Source organism: Helicoverpa zea, chromosome 31 (assembly GCF_022581195.2).
Source record: "Helicoverpa zea isolate HzStark_Cry1AcR chromosome 31, ilHelZeax1.1, whole genome shotgun sequence".
Classification (NCBI taxonomy): Eukaryota; Metazoa; Arthropoda; class Insecta; order Lepidoptera; family Noctuidae; genus Helicoverpa; species Helicoverpa zea.
Window position 1 is genome coordinate 10912085 of NC_061482.1, and position 23610 is coordinate 10935694.

General features: G+C 34.8%; 2 protein-coding genes across 15 annotated transcripts in view; both read left to right on the forward strand.

Moving 5' to 3' along the window:
* Nucleotides 1-5289, forward strand: part of LOC124644749 (period circadian protein-like) — a 32109-nt gene extending 26820 nt beyond the window's left edge. For 11 of the 13 annotated variants that reach the window (XM_047184260.1, XM_047184264.1, XM_047184258.1 and 8 more), the window contains 5 exons: nt 881-1084; nt 1730-1822; nt 2134-2235; nt 2704-2841; nt 3019-5289. In XM_047184260.1, the coding sequence (XP_047040216.1) occupies nt 881-1084; nt 1730-1822; nt 2134-2235; nt 2704-2841; nt 3019-3144 (663 nt within the window). In that variant the 3' untranslated portion in view covers nt 3145-5289. The remainder of the gene's footprint in view (nt 1-880; nt 1085-1729; nt 1823-2133; nt 2236-2703; nt 2842-3018) is intronic. The other 2 variants (XM_047184270.1, XM_047184271.1) reach the window with 1 other exon arrangement.
* Nucleotides 5290-9436: 4147 nt separating this feature from the next.
* Nucleotides 9437-23610, forward strand: part of LOC124644751 (protein grindelwald) — a 30245-nt gene continuing 16071 nt past the window's right edge. Inside the window, exons 1-2 of one of the 2 annotated variants that reach the window (XM_047184272.1) lie at nt 9437-9573; nt 21725-21933. In XM_047184272.1, the coding sequence (XP_047040228.1) occupies nt 21732-21933 (202 nt within the window). In that variant the 5' untranslated portion in view covers nt 9437-9573; nt 21725-21731. Of the gene's footprint in view, nt 9574-12048; nt 12074-21724; nt 21934-23610 lie in introns of those variants that run through there. The other variant, XM_047184273.1, reaches the window with a different exon arrangement.

Sequence of the window (23610 nt, forward strand, 5' to 3'; positions counted from 1 at the left end):
TGCATGATATTCGTTGAATAGCACTACTGCACCTCGCTTACTTGTTCTCGCTATCACAATCGCGTAAATATGCAACGAAAACAATTTTTTTACGACAGAAGGATTTTATGTGAAGCTATTGTGGTAGCGAATGCGAATTCGTTAATGCGCTTTTGGCAATCACTCGAGACTCCAGTCTTTCGATGTTCTAGTTATCGCAATGAAAATTATTATGACGATTCTGTCTACAACATTAGGTTTAATTTACTATGAAGATAGTATCAAATCTGATCAAAGTTGTATCGACCATGCCTTCATTATCAGCATATCATTTAGGTGTTGTGTTAGAAAATAAGTTGAGGTGGCTACAAATAATTCAAAATCATGAACATACTATTTTTAATAAATAATCTATTAATGTAATTTTGAAAAGTTTGCCGTCATTTTCAAATGTGGCTCGCCCGTATGAACTACGGCGGTTACTGACATGTGAATGGCAGTTTTATTCTATCTACTTTTTATTGATACTATAGGTATGATGCCCAGAAATTTATTTAATCTGTGGTAAACAAATTCTTCTAATTTGGTTAACCGTGTCTCCAAATGTAAAGGAAGCTAAAATCTAAATCATAATGAGATTCAGTTAGTTCTATAAATAGAAATACTCGAACTTTACTCTTTCTGTTGCAGCAGTTAATGAAAGTGTAACAGATGTGTAATTATATTTGAGCTTTCTTTAAAACTGAGTTGGATTTAATAAAACGGACGTAAAAATATCCTTTTATAAACAAAATCAAATAATATTTAAAACAGATTAAAAATAGTGTGGGATTCGATTTGGATTTGCTAAGACCTCGTAGTCGCAAAACTGGCAATGTCTATAAGCCGTGTTTCCCTTCAGAGCACAGACGCTGTGCAAAACACCCCGCCTTCAAGGGAGAGTCGACTCAACAAGCTGAACCGTCTGGGCAACAGCGACGAAACCCGTGACAAAACTGACGGAGAATCTAGTTATTCGTCATTCTACTCCTCCTTTTTTAAGACTGAGTCCGGCAGTGCCGAGGATAGTGGTGACGGCAAGAATGCCAAGGATAAGAGACTTAGGGTAAATATCTCCATATTTATACGTCATTTACTGTCGAACTCATTGGCAGACAGGATCCCCAAAACCCTTCAAGCCGACTCAAGCGTTGCCCCTCTTGAACCAAAGTTCACCGGCAACGTAAATGTCAGTTTTATTAAAAAAAAAACTGTTTACTGTGAATTTTCACGTTTAATTTTTAAAGTAAACAGTTGTTTTAAGAAAAAATGGACGCTAATGTTGTCGGTGAACTTGGGGCTAAGTTGTCATCTACGCTCCATTTATAACGCCCCACGTATGTTCCTCCACATCTAACGCCTGTTCTCCTGTATAGTTTGGTAACTAACTTTTCCTCAATCAGCATAGTTGCCCATTGTTTGGGCAATGTCATCCTATAATCTTTCAATCGTCAACTCAATATAGTTTTCGTTTGGACCTGTACATCCAAAGGAAAAATACTGTTCGCGGAAGGCAATAGGTCATCAAAAATACGCTTGCTTTTCATACTTTATGATAAAAGTAAAATCAATCTGGTACTATTATATAAACTATTATATTATTGGTATATATTTATGAGCGGTTTACCTTAATAATACGTATTAATAAATTGTTTTGTTTACTTTTTGTTTGCTTCACATAGTAAGACAATAAAAAGCAATATCTTTTCAGAGCCCTATCAACGTGACATCTTCCTACTATGTACCTCATCCTGCTAAGAAACCCGCCGCCCGGAGGAAGATGGAACCCCCATGGATGGAACAGGTGTGTCTCGAAATTCGATATCTTGTATTCATGACAAAATACTTTATCCCTTTTACATCCTGTCTTGTGTCCTACGTACAGGACTAAACGTGAAATGTCAATTGCTTTATTTGCAACTAAGAACCTTCGAAATCTCCTATGATTTATATATATATATATTTAAAGAATGTACCGTTATATCATCAAAGCCGGATACTCCATATCCATAAATAAACAATTTAAAAAGTGATATTTATCAGCCTTATTGATATTTTAATTTATATGATTGATTATTATAATTTAACATTAAACATATTATTCTTAATTTACAGGTCTGCGTAACTTCGGAACTAGTCTACAAGTACCAGATCCTTACCAAGTCCATGGAGGAAACATTGACAGCTGACAAAGAGAAAATTGAAAATTTAGAACAGGTTGGTGATTTGTTCACGTCATATTCTGGTTTTGTTGGCCATGTGACTGTTTGAGAATATCCCTGCTAATATTATAGATGCGACAGTAACTGTCTGTTACGCTTTCACCTCCAAACCACTGAACTGATTTTTAATAAAATTTGGTACAGAGATAGACTTGACCTTGAGATAGAACATAGGATAGCTTTTTTCCCGGACTTTTGAAGAGTTCTCTTGGAAACGCGATATAACCGAACTCGACGCGGGTGAAGCCGCGGACGGAAGCTAGTAATAAATATGATGAAAAAGGTTTAAGTCTATCTTTTTCAATTTAATTATTACTTTATTGCGAACAAGCTTTACTGATCTTTAATGTGAAATATGGTAATCCATTTTGATTGTTTAGTTAAACAAAAAAAGAACTCGTATTAAAGCTCAGGCAACTTCATTTTTTTCATGATTATTGATTCTAAACTTGTTACATTGTAGCCGTCTCTAGTCAACGAGCAGCTGAGCCAGTTGTACCTGGACTTACAACTCGAAGGTGTGGCTGCGAGGCTCACCCTCGAGGAAGGTATCACCAGCTCAAGCAGCTCCGGCGAGGAAACCACCACTAATGTCACTAAGGTAAATATCATAAAACAATTCGGTATTTGACAATTAGTCAAATGCAATACTTTTAGTGAACTGTCTATTACTTTCTATGCAATTTGTATGAAATTGTGAAATATGACGTCCCAGATTTTTCACATCAATTTTTTTTGGAAACGTCTTTTAATAAGCTTATTCAATTTAAATTTTCAGAGTTCACGGAGGAAGCGGGAATACAGCAAACTAGTTATGATTTACGAAGAGGATGCGCCCCTCCCCCCGCCCGCGGAGGACGCCGCCGAGGGAGAGGCCGAAGCCTCAAGTTCTTCTACTTGTTAAGGCAAATCGTCACAATTGACACAAGTCGTCATCAATGCACAATTAACATAATGTGGCATTACTATAAAGTCAAGTAACAAAGACTATAAATAATTAAAATAAGCAATACCAGCGAGATGATGAACCTCTGTCAAGATTTCGTGCTAGTGATTACAAACCAAGATCTCATTCTGTTCTCGACGTGATTCAATCATATTTTTTTTTATGTGTGTGGCGGGTTTAATTAGTCAATAAGTCCATTGTTGATTCCCAAGGACTGCCAATACACCAAATATAAATAATTGTAATAAGTTTTCTAAAAAAAGTATTTACTCTTTTGTTTTGCTACATCTTTTCAAATTATATTCCTGTTCAAATTAGAGTGCATTAATTTAGGAATGTTAAGAACAAGGTTTTGTCATAGAATATTATTAGCTGTGATACGTAATGTTGGTGCTACGGATAATAAGCGAAGCCTCGTAATTTCATATTCTCGAATTACAACGCTGAAGTTAGTTATAATTTAAGGTGGATTGTCCCGATGTTGTTATTTATGTGAATATACTCTGGTATCTAGACATTCATTCGATCAGTTGCTACATAGTGAGTACCTTAGGTGTATTAACCGTGACATGAACATGAAGGTACACACACAACAATAGTACCGGAATTGATTTCCATGCATCATATTTCTATATAACAACTCTTAACATTCCGGTGCTCTCAAGAGGTCTTATTAAGTATTGAATTCAGGGTAAAGTATTATGGGAACCAGAATCAACCAAACTCCGTTATATTTTCAGAGATATATGTACCTAGTTATATGTTTGTTTCTTTATTAAGTATAAGTATAATATAGACTCAAAAACTTGCATTTACTCGATTACGCAACACATTGCTGATATGTTTGTGCCATGTCCGTTTTATGCATTTTTACTCCTAGTTAGCTGGACTTGCGATATGAAAGTGTCACGTGTGTGTTGAATATAGCATTAAAATAATCAATAAAAGTATTTTTGGTAATTTTTGCGTCATCGAGTTAGTCTGTTATATAAAAATAGATTTAAGATGTCTTGCATAAATTACAACATATTTTGCAATAGTAAATGGAATCATGAAACTGAAATAGCAACTAGCTTAAGTAGTCCATTGCTGTAACAGGTGCCTTAAAAATACAATTGAAATATTTTTGCAGACATTGAAGAAATAGTCGATCAATATTTAAAAATATATATGTTTTCGCATTGGGAACTTTGCCAATTCTGTACAGGGTTACCAAAGTTATTTGAGAAGAAGAAATATTTTTTTATTATTTGATTGTTAAAAGATGTCGAAATTCAGTCTATTAGAACGACGGTGACTACAGAGCATTTGTTGTAAACGATAGAATTGAATATTTCCATTGATCTGTTAAATTTTATAAGAAAATTGTTGAAATATTGAAAGAATTCTATTTAATGAGTATTAAAATTATTCATGAGACATGACATTCATTCCTTTGAGATAAATACGAGCAGAGTTATATTTGATTTGTTACGTTAGTCTTAAATACAGTTTAAGTGTGATTAGTTATAAGTTAAAATATGTATGATAATTGTAAATTTGTTAGCACACTAATGATTACTATAGTTGGTGTTATTTCCGATTTAAGGTAATTTCAATTATAATGCATAAGAGAAAAGTAATACTTTAATGTTGATTCAAATTTACCTGGTGTGTTATTCATTTATCAAATGATTATACGTAATTGTAAAATTATTATTGCCTTGTGCGTCCATCTCAAAAAAATTCTGTTAAATTCGTTTTTGTTTAATATATTCTCGTGAACTTATGTCATCCCAGTTTATTGTAGTTGATTTTTTTTGAGTTTATTTAAAAGTAAATTCAATATCACTTCTCACTGATTTAATCAGATTTAGAAGTGAGAAGTGATATTGAATTTACTTTTGGTTATGATCAAGACAACGTTTATTATTTTACTTGTTGCTTTTATTTTTATTTTTTTTGAATTTATTATTGAATCAGTTTAGAAGTGGTATTTAATTTCCGTTTGTATCGTTTATTATTTAACACAACCACCATAAAAAGTCTTCTCTTTAGTTATATGGATATAAGGGTCAGAGGGAGAATTACAATTTTCTATAGTGATTAAATTTTTTCTGTTGATTTTATTTTTTGAATACTTTCAAAATAGTTTAAAGAATTTTTTGATATATAATAATTAATACCTTTTAAAAATTAATAGTTCACCAATATTATTACATTTCTGTGAAATAAATGATTGGAAAGTGACTTTTGTTTTAAACTTTACTTTTCCCTCTACACACAACTTAACTATACTTCGGCCGTTCAGAGAATGCGTTCCTGACACCTATCAGTTAGTCACGACTAGTGATGGGCACAACATAACACTGAGTTCGTTACCGTTCCTTCAAAATGAACCGCCGCATTATTTTAAGATTATTTTCGTTTTAAATTGGCGGAATCATTTGTTTTATATTTTAGTTATTTAAGTGGAAACCAAAAAAAGGTAATATTCATATAATAAAATTGTTTTATTTATTCTTTGTTACAAGTACATTGAATTGAATGTGCGAACAGAATATTAATCAGACTCCGATTTGCTTGAGGAGGTGGTGTCTTCATCATCATCTTCGCCTACATGTATAATTATATTATTATCAATAACAGAATCAATCCTGATATCTCGGTCTAACAAAAGCCGGGTAATCAAATAAAAACAGATCGAAAACACTTGAAAAACGTGGTCTATGCGCACGAAACGACAACGGACGACTGTTTTAGCGTCACAAAATGGCGGCCCATAACGCCATTTGGGGTTACCATTTTTAATCTAAGTATAAAAATGCGGCTTGGTCATAGTTTTATTTTTATATTTCATAAACGTTATAATTAAGTCTTATAGTCCATTATTTTCCAATTCTTAAAAAGAAAATCAAAACGTATTATTTTATATTATAACTGTATAAGAACAGATTACGATACTTGCCTGTTATTTTTAGCACAGCACTACAAAATATAAACCGCTGACATAACCTTGTAATAGCGCAGTATAGATTTAGAAAAATATTGTTTACCAAGTTATTTGACACTCAGTTTGGCACAAAATTATAACATTCATTAATAATGTTGTTTTAATGCTCCTCAATTGTTAAAACGGTAAACAACCAGCAAAAATATTTTTATCGTAACTGCAACGCCATTGCAAAGTTACGTCGTCAGTTCAATCGCGACGTGTCAGGAACGCATTCTCTGAATGGCCGAACTATACCTGCTCGCAATAGATAATCTTGTGAACTTCGAAGGCTGCCCGTCCAATAAATAATCGGTGACTGAATTTTTGCATGAGAATTGGTTTTAGAAGTATTATCTAGTTTTGCGTTTGATGAACACGCTGCTTATAAAGTCTGCCAGAAGATCCTAGTCATAATAGTCCTGGGACTAAAATAGGCCTGGATATCTGTCCCAGAAAAAGACTTACGTGGGCGGACAGCATAGTCAAGTGCGTTTCATTTACGGCTTACTGCTCTATATTCATGGTCAGTTTTCTAAAATTACGTAACAAAAACTAAAAGAATATAACAGGACGAATGTGATAGGTGACACTTTTTAATTTAACGCCATCTGTACATTCCTATTTGTATTACTATTGCACTTAGTGTTTTACACAGGCAAGCATCTTCAATATGGCTTGTGGTTCCAGCAAAATATAACAGAGGGCGTTCATTTAAGCTGTGTCGATCAAATAAGTTCGCGAGGAAACCAGCTAGGTGGTGCTGTAATTAAATTGCATTGATACCGTCTTATTAAGTTTTTAAAATATATCTTTGGCGTTATTTTTCCAAGGTAGCGGGATTACTCGCGTGGTGGTTATACATCAGTTAGAGTGACCTTCCTTCGTTAATATTTGTGCTGGCCCCAAATAATCTAAGGAAAGCCCAGAAACATTTTCCACATCTGAAGACTCGAGCTGTTGTCCCGACACTGAAGCTCAATTAGTCGTCCTCCGAGCCTTTTCCCCAACTATTTTGGGGTCGGCTTTCAGCCGAACCGGATTCAGCTGGGTACCAGCGCTTTACAAAGAGCGACTGCCCTATCTGACTCCCTCAACCCAGTTACCCGGGCAACCCAATACCCCTTAGCTAGACTGGTGTCAGACTGCCAAGGATGTTCAATGACAGCCGGGACCTACAGTTTAACGTGCCACCCGAAACACAGTCATTGGTGTCTAAGAAATACTTAGAAAGTACATACAAACTAGAATTAGAACAGCTGCATTGGTATTTGCCTGATCTGGAATCGAACCCGCGCCCTCATACTCGAGAGGAGTCGACCCCAACATAGTTTGGGAAAAAGGCTCGGAGGATGGCCTTCTGTACTTATTATAATAAAGAGGGAAAAGTTTGTTCGTTTGTACCTAGGTACCTAAAATGCTCATGTTACTTGGGGATAGTCTGGGTACCGCGGAAGATTTTTTCAAATCGGGTCAGTAGACTGCAGAGTACCCTAAACGTAGTAACTGTACGAACAAACAAAAAAATGTTTTTCTTTATTAGGTATATAGATGACCTAAAATTAATTAAAGAAACACTAATATAGCCTTTATTCAGCCCCGGATCTTCAATTTTTTTTAGGCGGGGCAAAATCTGCAAAATGCCGCCCCGCCTACCTATTACCTACTTATGTTTATTTTCACCTTTATCATCCATATAATCTTAGCTATCAATATGTAGGCAGGCAGGGCCGTCTCTAGCTCTTGTAGCGCCTGGTTGCAATCATCACCCAAGCGCCATCTATGTACTGAAGTACTTAGAGTAGTTACAAGGAATATAAATAAGAACGTTCGAATGAAGTGCACTATTTGGTAGGTAAAGGACTTCAAACCAATTCATTGTAGGCTCAAACTGTTGGCGGTCTAAGTTATGAAAGTCGAGACAGAACGATGTAATTGTAAAAAGCAGCGCGAGCGAAGCGAGCGCGCAATTTTTTTAATTTGGGACACAAAAAGTTAATTCGTTTAAAAAAGCGCTGTAACAAGCGGCAAGCAAACTTTTTTGTTTTTGAAGACTCCATAAATATATATTTTTTACTACATTTGATTTGACTTATAAAAGTGAAGGTAGTGTGGACTTGACTTATGAAGTCATTGAGGCAATGCATGTATAATATTGCGCGAGCGAAGCGAGCGCGAAATTTTTTGAGCCCGCGACACAAAAGTACCTGATAAAGGACATTGTAAAGCAACAAGTAGCCGCGAGCGTAGCGAGCGCGAATTTTTTTAAATTATTTTTTTGAAGACTCACAAATTAAACTGGGAATTATGTACAAATAAAAAGAAAACGTGATTAGAGACTGAATCAATGATCGACGACCGAGTCAATAAAAATAATAAATAATCAGAAAAACAGCCGCGTTGTCATTTAGCCGCGAGCGTAGCGAGCAAGAATTTTTTCACTTAGTTGGAGGATGTTAAAAGTAAAAAATAATCAAAATGATCAATCAAACAAAGCGAAGGCGACTTTTTTAGAAACTTTGCTTGTCAGTATCGAAATGTAATTTCATCGAAATTTCCTGGTGGTGGGGCGTCCCGTGGCGCCCCTGAGACCGAGCAAGGCGCCCGGGTCATGCGCACACCCTGCACCATCGGTTAAGATGGCGCTGTAGGTACCTAACCATTACAGTAATCTGTGATGTAGGATTTAAAATAAAAATAAATATATGCGATAAGCGTTCCTGGCTCATAGATGATCGCAAATAATTTTTAATCAGTTTTAGTTTGCTAAAACTTCGCCTCGTGAATAATAAATGTTCGTGCAGTGGTGCAGGGTATCGGTCAAGTTGATATGGCCATGAAATTGCTGTACTTGTGCTATTATTTATTCCGTGGTCAAAGTTAAATAAATGATGAGATATATATATATCAAATAAATGCTTCCGCGTCGTCCTTTCACATAGATATCGACAACTTGCAGTCCTGAATTGTTTAAGAGTTACAGGACCCGAGGTACCCAAGGCATGTTTACCTATAGCAGTCTTCATGTTGCATAATATCCGCTAGAATATTCACACAGGCAGGTACGCCATGTTATCTATTTACAAAAAAAACAATCATTTCAGATTCACAGCTCGATGAGACCTATCCAAGCGACTCGGAAGTTTTTAAAACGTCAGAGTTTAATGTTTCGCCACGTCGCACACATTATCAAAGGCATATCGTTACACTATAGTAACTATATTCACGCACACACAGGTAAAATCACAAACACAAGCGGTTCTACCTGCGCAAGAGTCACATTCCGTCACCCACCTCCGCGATTGGCCGGCGAGCCTGCAAAGGCTTCGAACAGCGTTCGAATTTTTAAATTTAGAAAGTTTTGCTCAGTGTTTGTGATTGTTTGGTACGAGGCATAATGTCGGCAGTGTTGTAAGGTGAGATACTTAATCAATTTTACTTAGTTTTGCCGCAGTAACTTGATAACAATGTGAAGGAAACACTAACATATTTTCTCACAGGTACGTGCAGACTTAGCTACCACATAATTATGGTGGCTGTATTATTATTACCTATTTATTTGCGAATGTGCATAAGTTCTTATCAGACTGTTATTAAGTAAATTGATGTACGTTGTATATCTGCTACATTGGTGAAATTAAAGTAAGCTTTTAAATTAACAGCTTCTCAGAAAAGTAACTTAGCGTCTCATGATCATTCATTTGTGATATTCCGAGCAACTCGAAGGTGACTAATTCGCACATTTCTCGGGAAACTATCAGCAACCTCTTGGCGCAGTTTTTATGACCAGGCTTTGTTAAGAAACTGTGACATCAGATTGCAAGGCAACGCATTGTCGAGTACTGTTATGGTCTGCAAGTTATTATTTAGCTGCATTCAATAAACCAGAAGCGATTAATATCGACGATCTATTGTATTCATTAGAAATTCTAAGTATTAACAATCTGTGCCTTGCGACAGCATTTATTGATTCTTGTGTTCATGATTTTCAGCGACACTTTTTTTATAACAGACTTTTCGTAAAGACATCCACAATTTGGCTTAAAAGAGAATTAGCAGCTGGCAGTACCAGCTCTTCGATTATATTGAAACTTTGAAAGGAGCGTTGTGAAACAATTTGATAATGGCTTATATTAATTTCTGGTTACATTGGCCCGCAGCTATATGCTCAGCTACACTATTTTAAATAACGCACAACATGCTGAAAAAGATTTGAGACAAGCAACAAATCTCTGACAGGTTCAGGCTTAAAACATAAACGTGAGCTTGCGTAGTATTTACTTTTATCACTTCCTTGTATTTTCAATACCCAATATGTTGGCTTAAAATTTTCATAAACGATTAAGTAGGCACAAATAACATACACTTTATACTTCTATAATGAACCAGACTCGGTACCTATTGATTATTTATTGAAAACTATCGTTGAAGACTGCTTTAAAATCCTTTCGGAACCCAAAAACTGGGTGACAAGCATGAAAACTTTGGCGCACCATTTAAATTTTTAATACACGAAGCACAGATTTTTCTCAGTGTCGTTTTAATGTCTGAGCTATTTCCAGAACTGTCAGGTTCTAGACAAAGGGACTTTATTATTTAGACTGGATAGTGTGCTCCATGGAACAATGGTTTAAGATACGATTCTGTATCGATCTTGGGTATGGCATATGTCTGTCGGTCTGCCAGTCTATTAAGCTAAGGTGGAGGGATTAACTGGAATTTGGTATTCAGAGGGATTGAAACGTCTTTCTAGATTACACAACTCGAATTGCAAACATTGATGTTGGTATAGGTATCTATGTTCTTAAGTGCAGTAAGATTCATGACATGATTCCTTAATGAAGTCTTAAGTCCAACTTACGGAAAATACACCTGTCATTATCACATTAAATAGTAAATCAGTACTGTAGGTACCTGACATGACTATCACGCAACTCGCTTCAGACAAGCTGACGTTACAATGCCGTTGAAATATTTAAACACCTAAGTCTGCCTCGACGCTTAAAGGTTTCGTGTAGGAAGACAAAGGATAAGGAATTAAGGTGATTTTCAGATCTGTTTTTAGACAACAGTTAAACTTTGGGAGGTTGCATCGATCACAGGAAGCGCGAATATGCTATGTTTTCTGTTTTTTTTTTTTTTTATAATTTTATGATACAGACTTTCCTACCAAACATTCCAAATTTCGCTGTAACTAATTATGGAAATAGAAGGCAAAATGTATTTTACTAATGGATATCCGTTGAGTCCTATAAAGAACCTGTTAAGTTAATCCATTTCGGAGGCCTAATACAAAATACTAAGAATTTCATAAAAGGTGTCTGCCAACTTCAATCAAGCTATTTAGAGAATACCTAACTAATTATCTTAAGCAAATTAGCAAATGTTCAAATGACATTGAAAAACAATGCGATTTTTCATTGAACATAGGCATCAATTTCAAATACAGAAATTAGGTGTTTGGTGACCGATTTAAATTATCTACATTTTAACTTTGACTTGTTTCGAATTCAGGTCAGTCGAATGTAAGCCAGTGTACGTACAATGTAGTGCATTTTATTGATCAGTCTAATAATAAATAGTCAATATTATGTTGGACATCCATACTTGATGTTACTGCTTGGTAGCCGGGCAACGTAATTCTAGGGTTAAGTAATACTAGGCTGTTTGACTAACAACAAATGCAGGACTTATTAGAGAGGACGGACGCTTGCACTGATAAATACATAGTCAGTTTTCAAAAATATTTTTTATAAGTTAGAAGTCTATAAAGATTTAGTATTCAAATTAAATTTTAAATTTTGTATGAAGTTTTTTTACTACTTTTTTTAAATAAAAAAATGGTGTTACACTTATGGAAGACACACAAGTTTAGAAAGAGATTGATGGAGTCCGAGATAAACATCTGCCTTGTAGGTATGTACTTACATGTCATATAAGAGTAATATAGTAAATAGTGTTTTTAATGAAATAGTGACACAGGTGGATGATATTATGACTCAAAAAACTTATTAAAGGTAATTGTGATTTTCTGCCATATCAGTATAGTTCCGTTTTAACATTTTAACAAGTGGCTGTGATAATATTATTAAACAAACTTTTGAATGACTGGAATTTTACGATTGTTTTTTTAAGAGTCGACGCGACGTGATGTAACAATATTTTCGTTCAACATTCTCATAAACGGGAATCGTGTAATAAGAGTGAGTTTGTACGTTTTTTTTTCACACAGTGAAACAGATTTTCGGAATTTTAAATGCTCAGAACGAGCGACTATAAGTTATTCTGCATTTGGGAAGTGTAACAGTGTTTTAAGATAAAGGGAAGTAAGATGTCTATTAATAGTAATATTTGTGGCTAAGGCGTCATCAAAATTTTAATTTCAACTGACGGCATGGCGACATAGTTGGGAAAAGGCTAGACAGATGATCAGTCAATATAACTTCCAATATTTTCGAACCAGCGTATTTATTTGTCGTCTCAATTCAGTAGGTAAAGTAATATGCAAATAAACCTCAATAAAATTGTTAACACGTCTGCGGAGTGTCTTTGCAACTACTGATCAGATTGGTGCAAATTCTTTCACTGGTAGAAAGCTACGCTATTCCCCGGAGCTGTATTGTGATAAAATGAGTTTAGGTTCTTTAGATATCGAGGACAAACCGTGGTTTCGGTAGTTGTGAATAAATAGTGCAATGTTCACAAAAGAATGTCACGTAATTGTAATTGAAAATGTACATATTTTGTTTTAGTATTTCGCGATATTAATAAATAAATAAAAAACTAAAAATGCACGTTTTTATGTGCTTAAACCACTTAACCATGCTTAAACCCAGAATATTTACAACCAAAAAATACAATTTTGAGCATCGAGTGAGCAACTTATTACCCGCCAGTATTTGCACGATGTAGTTGGGAAATGGAAAATTTTAAATATTTACTGTTTCGACCAAACGTTCGCTGCCCGCATAAACAGTGAAATAAATGAAGTTTTATTCAAAAGCCTTATGAAAACGTGTTATCCCGGCAGGTGAGCAAACAGCAAATAGCATTTGAGACAGCTCGGCGTAATATCCGGGCCAGGACAGTATGTCCCAATCATATCCGGCCTCATACTCGTTCAAGCGATGACATATTGGTGCATTCAATTTGTTTTAGGCTTTTCCATTCAGCTCGCTTTGTCCCCTTTATTATATTTAAATAAAAAATAAACATTCAAACTGTATTTGTCGTTTGTTTCGACCCAGCTTTTTTACTAACCCTATTTTCTTTTTAAAAGAGTGTAACGCCTTAAAACTTCTTTGAATATTCGCCTTTAGAAATAGGTACTGCGGAGTATTGATTGCATTTTAAATAAACCTAACATAGATACCTACTTTCGCCAACGAAACAAAGCAATTTGTAACTTACGTCGAGGCGGACAGGTCTTGGGAAAACCGTCAATCGATAACACATGCATCCAATGCATGAAATATAAGTTACCTACAAACCACAGTTTATATTGTACAACGTACAATATTACGTACTATCCATAGAGCAACTTAGTGTCTTTTTATCTCGCTTGCACTTCTTGTTTTTGCCAACAATAGTGCAGATTAGAATCTTATCTTTTTGAGTTAGAGTTGATTTTTCTTTGGGGGTTTTTATATGATTGTGAGACATACAAGGATCGGGTTGAGACACTCATGAAGGTATTAGGTGCATACCAATGAGAGGGAAACAATAAGGTGGTGTGGGCGTTTGGAGGCGCCTTCGAAGCGTCGCTTTCTTGCAGTCACGCTTGATGATGACGAATCCGGCCTTGTTAGCTCAAACGTGCGGCTTGCGGGGTTGTTCGTCAATGCCAGATAACGGCTGACGCTGATAATGTACGTAATTGTAAACCTTTACGAGACGATTCTGTTAAAAATGCTGTTGGAAAATATGAACGTATATATTCGCAAGGCAAACCCGTGATAGCAATGGAGAGCTATTTATTCTTGTAACTTTAATTACTGTTTACGAAGGTTGTGCTGTTAAGCTACCTTTTTATCCATACAGAATTTACAACGCAAAAGAGGCAATCAACTACGGTTATGTAATATATTATTTTAGCTGGTAAATAACTATATAATATGTTAATATAAGTAAGTACATTCAAGTAATTCCGTTGAGAGGATGCACGGCGAACGTGCGCGCGCGCCTCCGTTTCAAGGTGATCCACGCTTAGATCATTACATACCAATCGTGTCACGTTTAGCCAAATACTATACACACGCCTTCAACGACGCCTATTTGTTGTCAAAATATACCGAGAAATAATTTGGATCTTAAGACATAACATCAACATGTTCTTTTCTGTGGCACTTAAGTATGTAGCAGTTAGGTGAGTAGCAGCTACTACATAATAACAAAATTTATGTATCAAATTGTATTCGTATTCCATTTTTTTAAATTTAAAAGCAGATATTTAAAAGCAGATCTCCTGTTAGTTCACTGCTGGGCAAAGGCCTCCCGCCTTAGTCTTCCATCTATAGCTCTCGATCGCGAGGTATACATATATCTAATTTTCAAATAAATTCTGGAATTCTAACGCATAATTAGGAATGTATTCCTATTTTCATTTATGAAAAAAAAAAAAAACTAAAAAACACGCGTTTAAAATATTACAAAATAATTCGGACATTTAATTTGAAGAAAGAAAGCGTGGAGCCTTTATGTAATCTTTACTCTTTTTGGACAAAACACTCCACACTTTCTTTCATCAAACTAAATGTCCGAATTATTAATTTTATTTTATACTTTTTTCGTATTCCTGAAAGCAAACCCTTTCATTTGATACCCATATCATGGATTCCAAATAGCCAGTCTGCCATTTTGGGGATATTGGATATTATTTGTAATGATGATTTTAAGCTACACAGGATAGAACTCCGAGCGTGTGAAAAATTTCACCCTAATTGGAGACCGGGAAGTGGGTCAAATTAAGATTCCAAGATTTTATAGTTACAAGGTAAGCTAATATAAGTGTTTTAAAATAATCCCATAGCATTATAATATTGAAGTATTAACAAAACGAAAAGGCCACACAAGGCTGACACCTGGCTCGGATTCCGTACCACACAATGGAATGGATATTTCAAAGGAAAGGATTGGGACACGGATTCGCAGACAGCTCGCGGTCAACACAAGCTTATATCTGCATTTTTAATAAAATATACTGAATTCTTCAGCTCAAACTTTCCGGGAAATTCACATATTGTGCTCTCTTCCTTAGAATCTATGTACAAACTTTGTACCCGAGGTTAGACACTACTTTCTACTAGAAGTCTTCCAACTCACTTGTAATGCCAACAGAAAATGTTATTGATTCCAGGAGATTCCTATAAACTTTTCTTTGAGATATGCTGAGTTGCGAAGTGCTTTTCAAGGCTTTCCCTATTTTCTGCACAACGATCTTAGATCCCCGAGCTACATACTCAGCGAAATTCCGACGAACAGGAAGCCGCTCAAATCAATCTTAGTTAGGTACGCTCTTGCTCTCCGAACCAATTTTACATCTGTAAGGCTTAGTCTTCAACTGTGACTGGAGCGATTGATGCGTGAATAATAAACAGCTTGAACTGTCAGTGCACACTCGACTTTATTTATGGTTTTAAATTCTTCACGCGATGTTTATGAACTTGTGTCGGTTGCAAGAACTTTGCTTGTTACGTTGGTATTGCGATTTTTCTTTGTTTAGTTGCATTAATGTTAAACAAAATAGTTGAACGGGACTTGCTTCTTTGAATAAAGCAATAAAATATTCGTTACATAGGAAATATTAATTATCTTTTGTTTGTTATCCTCTACTCTGAATTCTGAATTTCTGTTACTGATTTTGAGTCAACAATGCAGGTAGCACTAATTAATGAAACCATACATGAATTAGATAGTCAGACGTATGTATCATTTCAACGAAGTTTAAGTGTATGCACTATTTCATTAGCGACTATTTTCGTAGTAATACCTGTATTCTCTACATTTTCATTAAAGTAACAAAGGCCGGGAACAAATGGTATTCGAGCTAACACGGAATTATCAAGTCGGTTAGGCATTAGTTAGTATTTCAACTGCCAATTCATTCATTCATTCTGTCTGTTTGTTCATTTACTTCCTAGAGATACAATTTTGACAATAGCCTCATACAGGTAATGTTAAATTCCTGTCTCTAATAAGTTAAACAATAGATAGATATTATATTCAGGTCGATGGAAAATGGAGCATCCACTACAACTGCTTTGGTATGGATTAGTCAAGGCATACTTGATACCTGTTGCCTAGCAACGATAGTAAAAACTTAAACAGTACGCTTGTGATTCAGAACAAATGAGTTCAAATACAATCATGAGTAAATCGTGTAAAATGTTTGTGCCGTTATTTCCTCCCTGAAAGTTTATTCTGAAGACATTGTGGTGTATGTGGCATGTTCTGTGAAGGTTCTACGTATTTGTTTGGCCAGGTAACTGTGTCTGTGTATCAACCTAATACTCTGTGATGTGACTAATAGTTTGCTTTCAGGTGATAATTTCATTTTGTTTTGTGAATTAAGAGTAAATTACTTATTTTCGTTCAACAATCTCCTACGTATTATTTAAATTTTACGGAAATATGTAACAATGTCAGTCTAAAGAGACTGATCAATGTGAAGTAAAATTGACAGTTTTTGTAATACGTATAAATAAACCGGTTCCGACAGATTATGTATAATTATGTCTTAAAAAAACACATACACTATGACTCATTCATTAAAGTTCGTAAATACCTACTGCGCAGAATCAGATGTCTACATAATATTTATCTGTTTTAAAAATAACTATAAATTTGAATATAGATGTCGTCAGTTAGGCATTTATTAAAAAAAAATCGTTCATTACTTACATAAGTTTATTCATGTTAATCAAAACCGTTTTTTCACACATGAAATTCACGATAATTTTAAGAAAGAAAGTGATAATATTTGTATTTTTTCGCTCTTTTTCATTGTGAAATGCGTAACATTTTAAATTAACATTGTAAAATGTTACGCATTTTACAATGTTAATTTTAATTCGAAATAGGCATTCTCTTTTCTTATATTTCTTTTATTCGGTATTTAAAAATATGAGAAAAATTAAGTCAGCTATTTATATTAATAATATCCACATTTTAATATATTTTTTTCATAAGTAAGTCTAAGTGTATAACTGAATCAATAGAGGCAGTCCCTCCATGTACAACACTGATGCTCAGCTTCATCACGTTAGATTAGAAATCGACTTCAATGTAGTAGGTAGGCTAGGCCGATGTTGACACTAAGCAGATTTTGAAACAACGGGCAAAAGATAGCATTAAGGCGACGAATTGGTCAACAATAATTCCATAACCGGTACGCGCATCTAAGGCGCCAAAAGGGGTCGGAGCGTCTGAGCGGGGCGAGGATAACAATACGCGCGCTAGCTTATAACTAAAAGTCGTAAGCGACAAAATGGTTTTGTAATTTTATTATTTAGAAATGATAATTTGATAGAAATTCCTTCTACAATTTTAAAGAGTATGTATATACTCAACTACTAAAAAAGTTAAGAGGCTTAAATCGGTCCCGCTTGCCCATAATATGTGAATCTCTTTTTAAAAAGAGGTATGTTTGATATATTTTTCTCTGTTATAAAAGTTACCTAATCATGTTTCTACGTCTAACAAAATAAGGTTTATATCATGAACTTTCAGGTAACCAAGTTGTATTTTGATCCGTTTTGTATTTACTGAGAAAAATTGAGATCCTTGGCACCAAAAATTCCAATTCGTCCTCTTAAAACGAAATGATAGCCATTTATTTATGTGACAAGGAATTATTTCATAGTTCTTTTACACAGTACCTGTCCTTCCCAAATAAATAACGCATTAACAATGCTTAGATAGAAAAAATAATACAAAAGACATACATCTGTTACCTGAAGGTGTACTTAACCGCCATTTTATTTCGAGTTACTTAACTTGCATAGCTAAACGAAGCATGACTCATCGTGCTTACTATGCAGCGAAAGTACGGCCAGCCTTTTTGAATATTTTTTCCATCGGTACCTTAACCGTTTTACTATTGTTTTGAGGAACAAAACGGTTACTATTTAAAAAAAAATTAAGGAAGTGTCAGATTTTTTTTATGCAGCCGTTCGTAATGTTTTACTAGTGTGACTATTAGTTAATTCTTGCTATTACTAATCCAGCTTTTTCTAACGAAGTATGATGCGTATGACGTAGTAACGTCGTGCGTAAAACGGATAAGGAGAAATGGTAGAGATTATTGGCACCCTTAATGATACAAATAAAGTTATCATTACCGTAACGTAAAGCGTTCTGGTTATTCCTCAATAACTTGTTCTATTTAATTACAAGTGTACTTCGGTTTTATTGCGATGTGCAAATATTCCATCCATCGTCCGAGCCTTTTCCCAAACTATGTTGGGGTCGGCTTCCGGTCTAACCGGATTCAGCTGAGTACCAGTGCTTTACAAGAAGCGACTGCCTATCTGACCTCCTCAACCCAGTTACCCGGGCAACCCGATACCCCTTGGTTAGACTGGTGTCAGACTTACTGGCTGACTACCCGATGTGCAAATATTGATTCTGAATAAACAAACAAACGAAATATACCCCGTGAAAGAGTTTATAAATATTAAAAAAAAGTAGTTATTGAATCAGAGCAAATAAATTGGCAGACCTTTGCGTCTGCTGACAACCAAAAAAAAAAAAAAATTTTGCCAACTGTAAAAAGTTGTTATTAAAGTGTGAGTTATACAAGCGTAAAGCACTTTGATGAGTCATCGACAACCGCTCGTCAAAGGCAAGAGTGCATTTTAATATTTGTTCTGTTCGTAAACCAATGAATGTCTATTTATATTGGTTGGACGTCGGCAGTCGGTCCCCAGCATAAAACATACAAAATGACGAGCTTCACATTGAAGTTGCATTTGATACCTGAAAACGATGGCAATTAAATGTGGATTTTGAACTTGTTATTTCTGTTTATTTCAATATTCATTCACTCTTTGAAATGTAACAGCAATAAGAGTCTGCTAAATGTGCCTGAAAGAAGGAATTAACCTACAGACCACATTACTTTTTACAATTTGTGATGAAACCTACATATGTTAACTTAAAATGGTTACATAAAAAGAAAATAAAATAACAAAAAATAATGTACATGGTTTCAACTAAGTTTAGTGAGGCCGAAACTGAATTTTTAATATCTTATTTAAATGGTTACTAACATATTAATTAATATGTAGTTACAATATGCAAAAATTGTATAAAAATATCATTCTGATATCCACGTTAACATGACGTATTCCATCAAAATGGAAGAGCTTGGCAAAACAAACGTATCGTGTTATTATTCGTGTATGTATATTGACGGGTCAGTAGATAGAATAAAACGATATTTTAATAGTATTTATTTAATACTTTTCGACTACTCTTATAACAAACAGTTAAGTTTTTAATGTAGAGTACAGAAACGTAGGTATTTTGTGATTGTATTGAGTAATATCAAAGAAGGTTAATAGATTTCTATTTCTACACCAAAAAGGATGTAAGCTTAGCATACGAACCCGGTGATATTGCATCACTGGCTGTTTCCCGCAGCATTACACGCCAACTGAAAGAACTAATTCACGATCAAACACAGTTTAATACTGCCTCTAATCTTCTCTACATAGGTTGCAAGTACATAAGACATACAAATGGTTACAGTTTAATAAACGTAAAATGATATAAATAACATAGACAAAAAATAAATTCTCATTTATGATATTAGATACTTCTCTAGTAGGAAAACATTATTCTTTGCCTCACACCAGCTCATTATTCGCGAGAACAAGTACAATCTGATTATTATTCTAGTATTAAATGCATTAGTCTCATCTCTCTGCCACTTATCCTTGCAAGTCGGGGTAAATAACTTATGCTAATACTGTGCCAATATAATCTGCAAGTAAATGAAGTTTATATAGAAGGAGCTTTCAGATACAAGGGGTGCAGAAGTGCGTTCGAATTATTAACTATGTATTATGATGTGACAACCAGGTGTTCGACGATTCACCTATGTGTATATCTATGCATACTGATAGTCCTTTGAGGAAATTCGTTTGATCACGCTAATCTTGAGGATAGGTTGTTGAATTTAAAGATAATGTGCTTCATGTTTGGTGAATTTTATTTCATTGAGGTATCTCAATGTTCAAAGAGCGCTCTTAGCAGTGCTGTAAATATACTTAATAAAAATAATTGTGGTCAGTAATACTGCCTTCGCTGTCTTAAAACCCTACATATGTATTTCTTATCTCCAAGAAAAGCAGTATAAGCAAGTTTTTCATCTACCTACATATAAAAGTCAATTCTTTATAGGCTTTCCTTGAGTATTTCCACAAAACATTCCCGCCAACGCTAAGCCTATCATGGGATTCAAACCTTCAGATGCTCTGAATATATAACTGATTCGAATGTATGTTACTTTGAGCCCTCCAGATTATTACTCAATAGTTTTTGTATAAGACTCACTGGCTCAATATAATGGTCATATTCTATTACGTTAGCAAATTAGTCATTGTTAATGAGCTCATTTAAAATAGATGGGCCGTGCTTTGAAGACTAGTAAGACATAAAACCATAAGCCATATTGTCATAATTGCGTCTCCATTAACTAAGCTCTCTTTGTATCTTTACTTTAAAGTTTTAAATATTGCATTAACTGCATTATCGTTGTACTTTATAATACAAGCTTGTCAGTTAGGCGCTTTTGTTATTAATTATTGATTTCATACTGTCGTATTTTGCCGTGAAAGTGTAGCAGGGAGGAATTAAATCCAAGTATGTACACTGCGTTATTTTTTTTTTAAATATTAATTAGGCTCAGCTTGGGAATATTTATTATTAGCCAGACTGACTTTGGTAAGATTATTTTCTGTTTCATAAACCTAAATAGCTCTTCTACGTAAACACTTCAAACAAAATAATCTTAAATAAATAAAATATCCATTTGTGACAAAATGTAATTACTTAATTCTCATTAATTCACTGAAATTAATCATATTGTATGCATAGTAAATAGTAATATATTTTCTATTTCTAAAGCTTGTATTATCTTCGAGTTGAAGCGCCTTTCCCCTTTCCACCTGTCTATAGCCGTTAGAGAATATTATTATCTTCTTTGTACGTTTTGTTTTCTGTTTCTTATATTACTTTACCATTATTAACTTTTCTATTTTGATGTTTCTTCGATCAATATTTCTCAGAAGAGCAAAGTATGTCGTGGCTTTGCAGTGCTGGAACAAAAAAATAATCTAAAGGCTATGATCATTACGGAAACTGATCAACTGTAGGTGTCCCAGTTTTCTAACAGCAATGGGAGAATTAAAATAGTGGTTTAGTGCTGGGGTTTGGTCCACTATTTTCCACTTCCCTTCCACTTATTTTAAGTCGTGGAAGGCAGTAATAATCTTTTGTGAAGTCAATTGAAGAGTTTTTGGCTTTGTTAAAAACATATTTTCATGATAATCTTTATCTTTGCAGATCAACCATGTCGAGTCTAGCGTGTGTCCTAGCGGTGGCGGGTGCCGCAACCGCCCAGCTGACTCTGGATGGCATCCGATGTGGCCAGCTGCTGTGCCAGCTTGAAGAGTACTGCTCTCCTGACACCAACCGCTGTGCACCCTGCAACATCGTTTGCAACAAGACCAGCCATAACTTCGATGCTGGATTGTGCATCAAAGAATGTCAAGGTAAGTTAGACCGGCAAGGGGATTATAATCAAGAGTTATTTGAGTGAATTCTCCGAAGCACTCTCAGGGACGTAGTAATTAAAATGTTATAGGTACTTCTGCTATCAAAACAAACCTTTTAACAGAATTCATGCAGATTTCATTGCTACACGGATAAGTGAAAATTCTTTTTGCTCAGTCATATGCAGAAATACGGCTGACGGACGGACATATGCAAAAGTAATTATTTTGTTTGCTACGTTTCCCATCAGTGATATGCACGAGATTTTTCACTACGCGGAAATAAAAATTGAATCTTGTCACATGGCAGAAACGTGGTCACGTTTGATTATTTATTTTTGTATGTATGGCTGTAAAAGACTGGTAGGAATATTAAAAAACATGCTTCCTTGCTGATTAATTTGCATATTTTCTGAACTGCGACCAAAATTCTTAGTAATGATTAAAACGTATTTCCTTCAGATGGAAATCCTTGTGGCCATAAAGATGACTAATACGAACAAATAATAAGAAGCCTTAAGGAGTGAGCAGGCGATTATTCACTCAGTTGTCTTAGTTATAAAGTCTGTTATCATTAAACAATAAAGTTTACAACCAGTTTCGTGACCGCAAACCGCCTACGGTTGTCGCCGTCTCTGTTTGACTGAGGTTGGTCTTGCTTGCACTCGGGTAAAGAATGTGTAGGTTTCAGGTCAAGCATCTCTGGTGAGAGTGGCTTAACGTATATACTGGCAGTAGCATGGTAACGCGCAGATGTTGAGAATTATGAACGCAGTACTATGCTCCTTGTTTAGACATTGATCTTGACATGGTGACATAGTAATTTTTATGATGCTGTTAGTGTATCGTTTAGCTGTGACTGTAAATATTGCTTTGAGACTACGGAAAAGATAAATATGGACGCGTTTCTATCTGTCCTTTTTGCAAGACGAGAAGAATCCTTTAGCCCCTTTCAATGATGAGTTGAAGTTCTTGTTTGAATTCAGCGGCTATTTTCAAATAAAATGAGGAAAGTCATGTCTTGGTCTGAAACTAAAAAAAAAAAAACAAAACAGTTCCATTGAAATAGAGATGATTATAATAAAAGAAAACACACTCATTGTAACTTGCAATATTTTATTCAGTTTGAAATAAAACTTTTGATCCTGGCTTATCTGCAAACATTTATTAGTTCTGTTTCTTTGAGACAGGTATTGTAAATCCCGATAGCCGGGAGGATGTAATAAGGTTTCTTTTATTTGTATTCCTAGTTATATTATTATGAGTCTCATTTAGAATGTACTTTGTTGTTCTAGTGTACAGATAATTATTATTCTTGTTGTCTAGCAAATTATGAACTTCTTAGCAATGATAATATTCCTATTCACTTGAATCCCAAAGTCAAAATAAAAATAGTAAGTATAAAGATGTTCATTAGAGTACGGAATAATATGCACCGGACATTAATAATGCTTCGTATATTATACACTTCGCGAAATTCAGGCGTTTAACCACAAAATAAAATCAAACTATTTTTTGCATAGCTCTAACGAATATACCGTTTACTTGTTACCAACCTTTTTCCCGGTCAATCAAAACACCAAATAAATAATAAAAAAGATGTCAAAAATAGAAAGAAAATTGAATTTCCCACTCTGAAGACACTTTAAAGTATAAACAAAAAGTTTATTCAACATT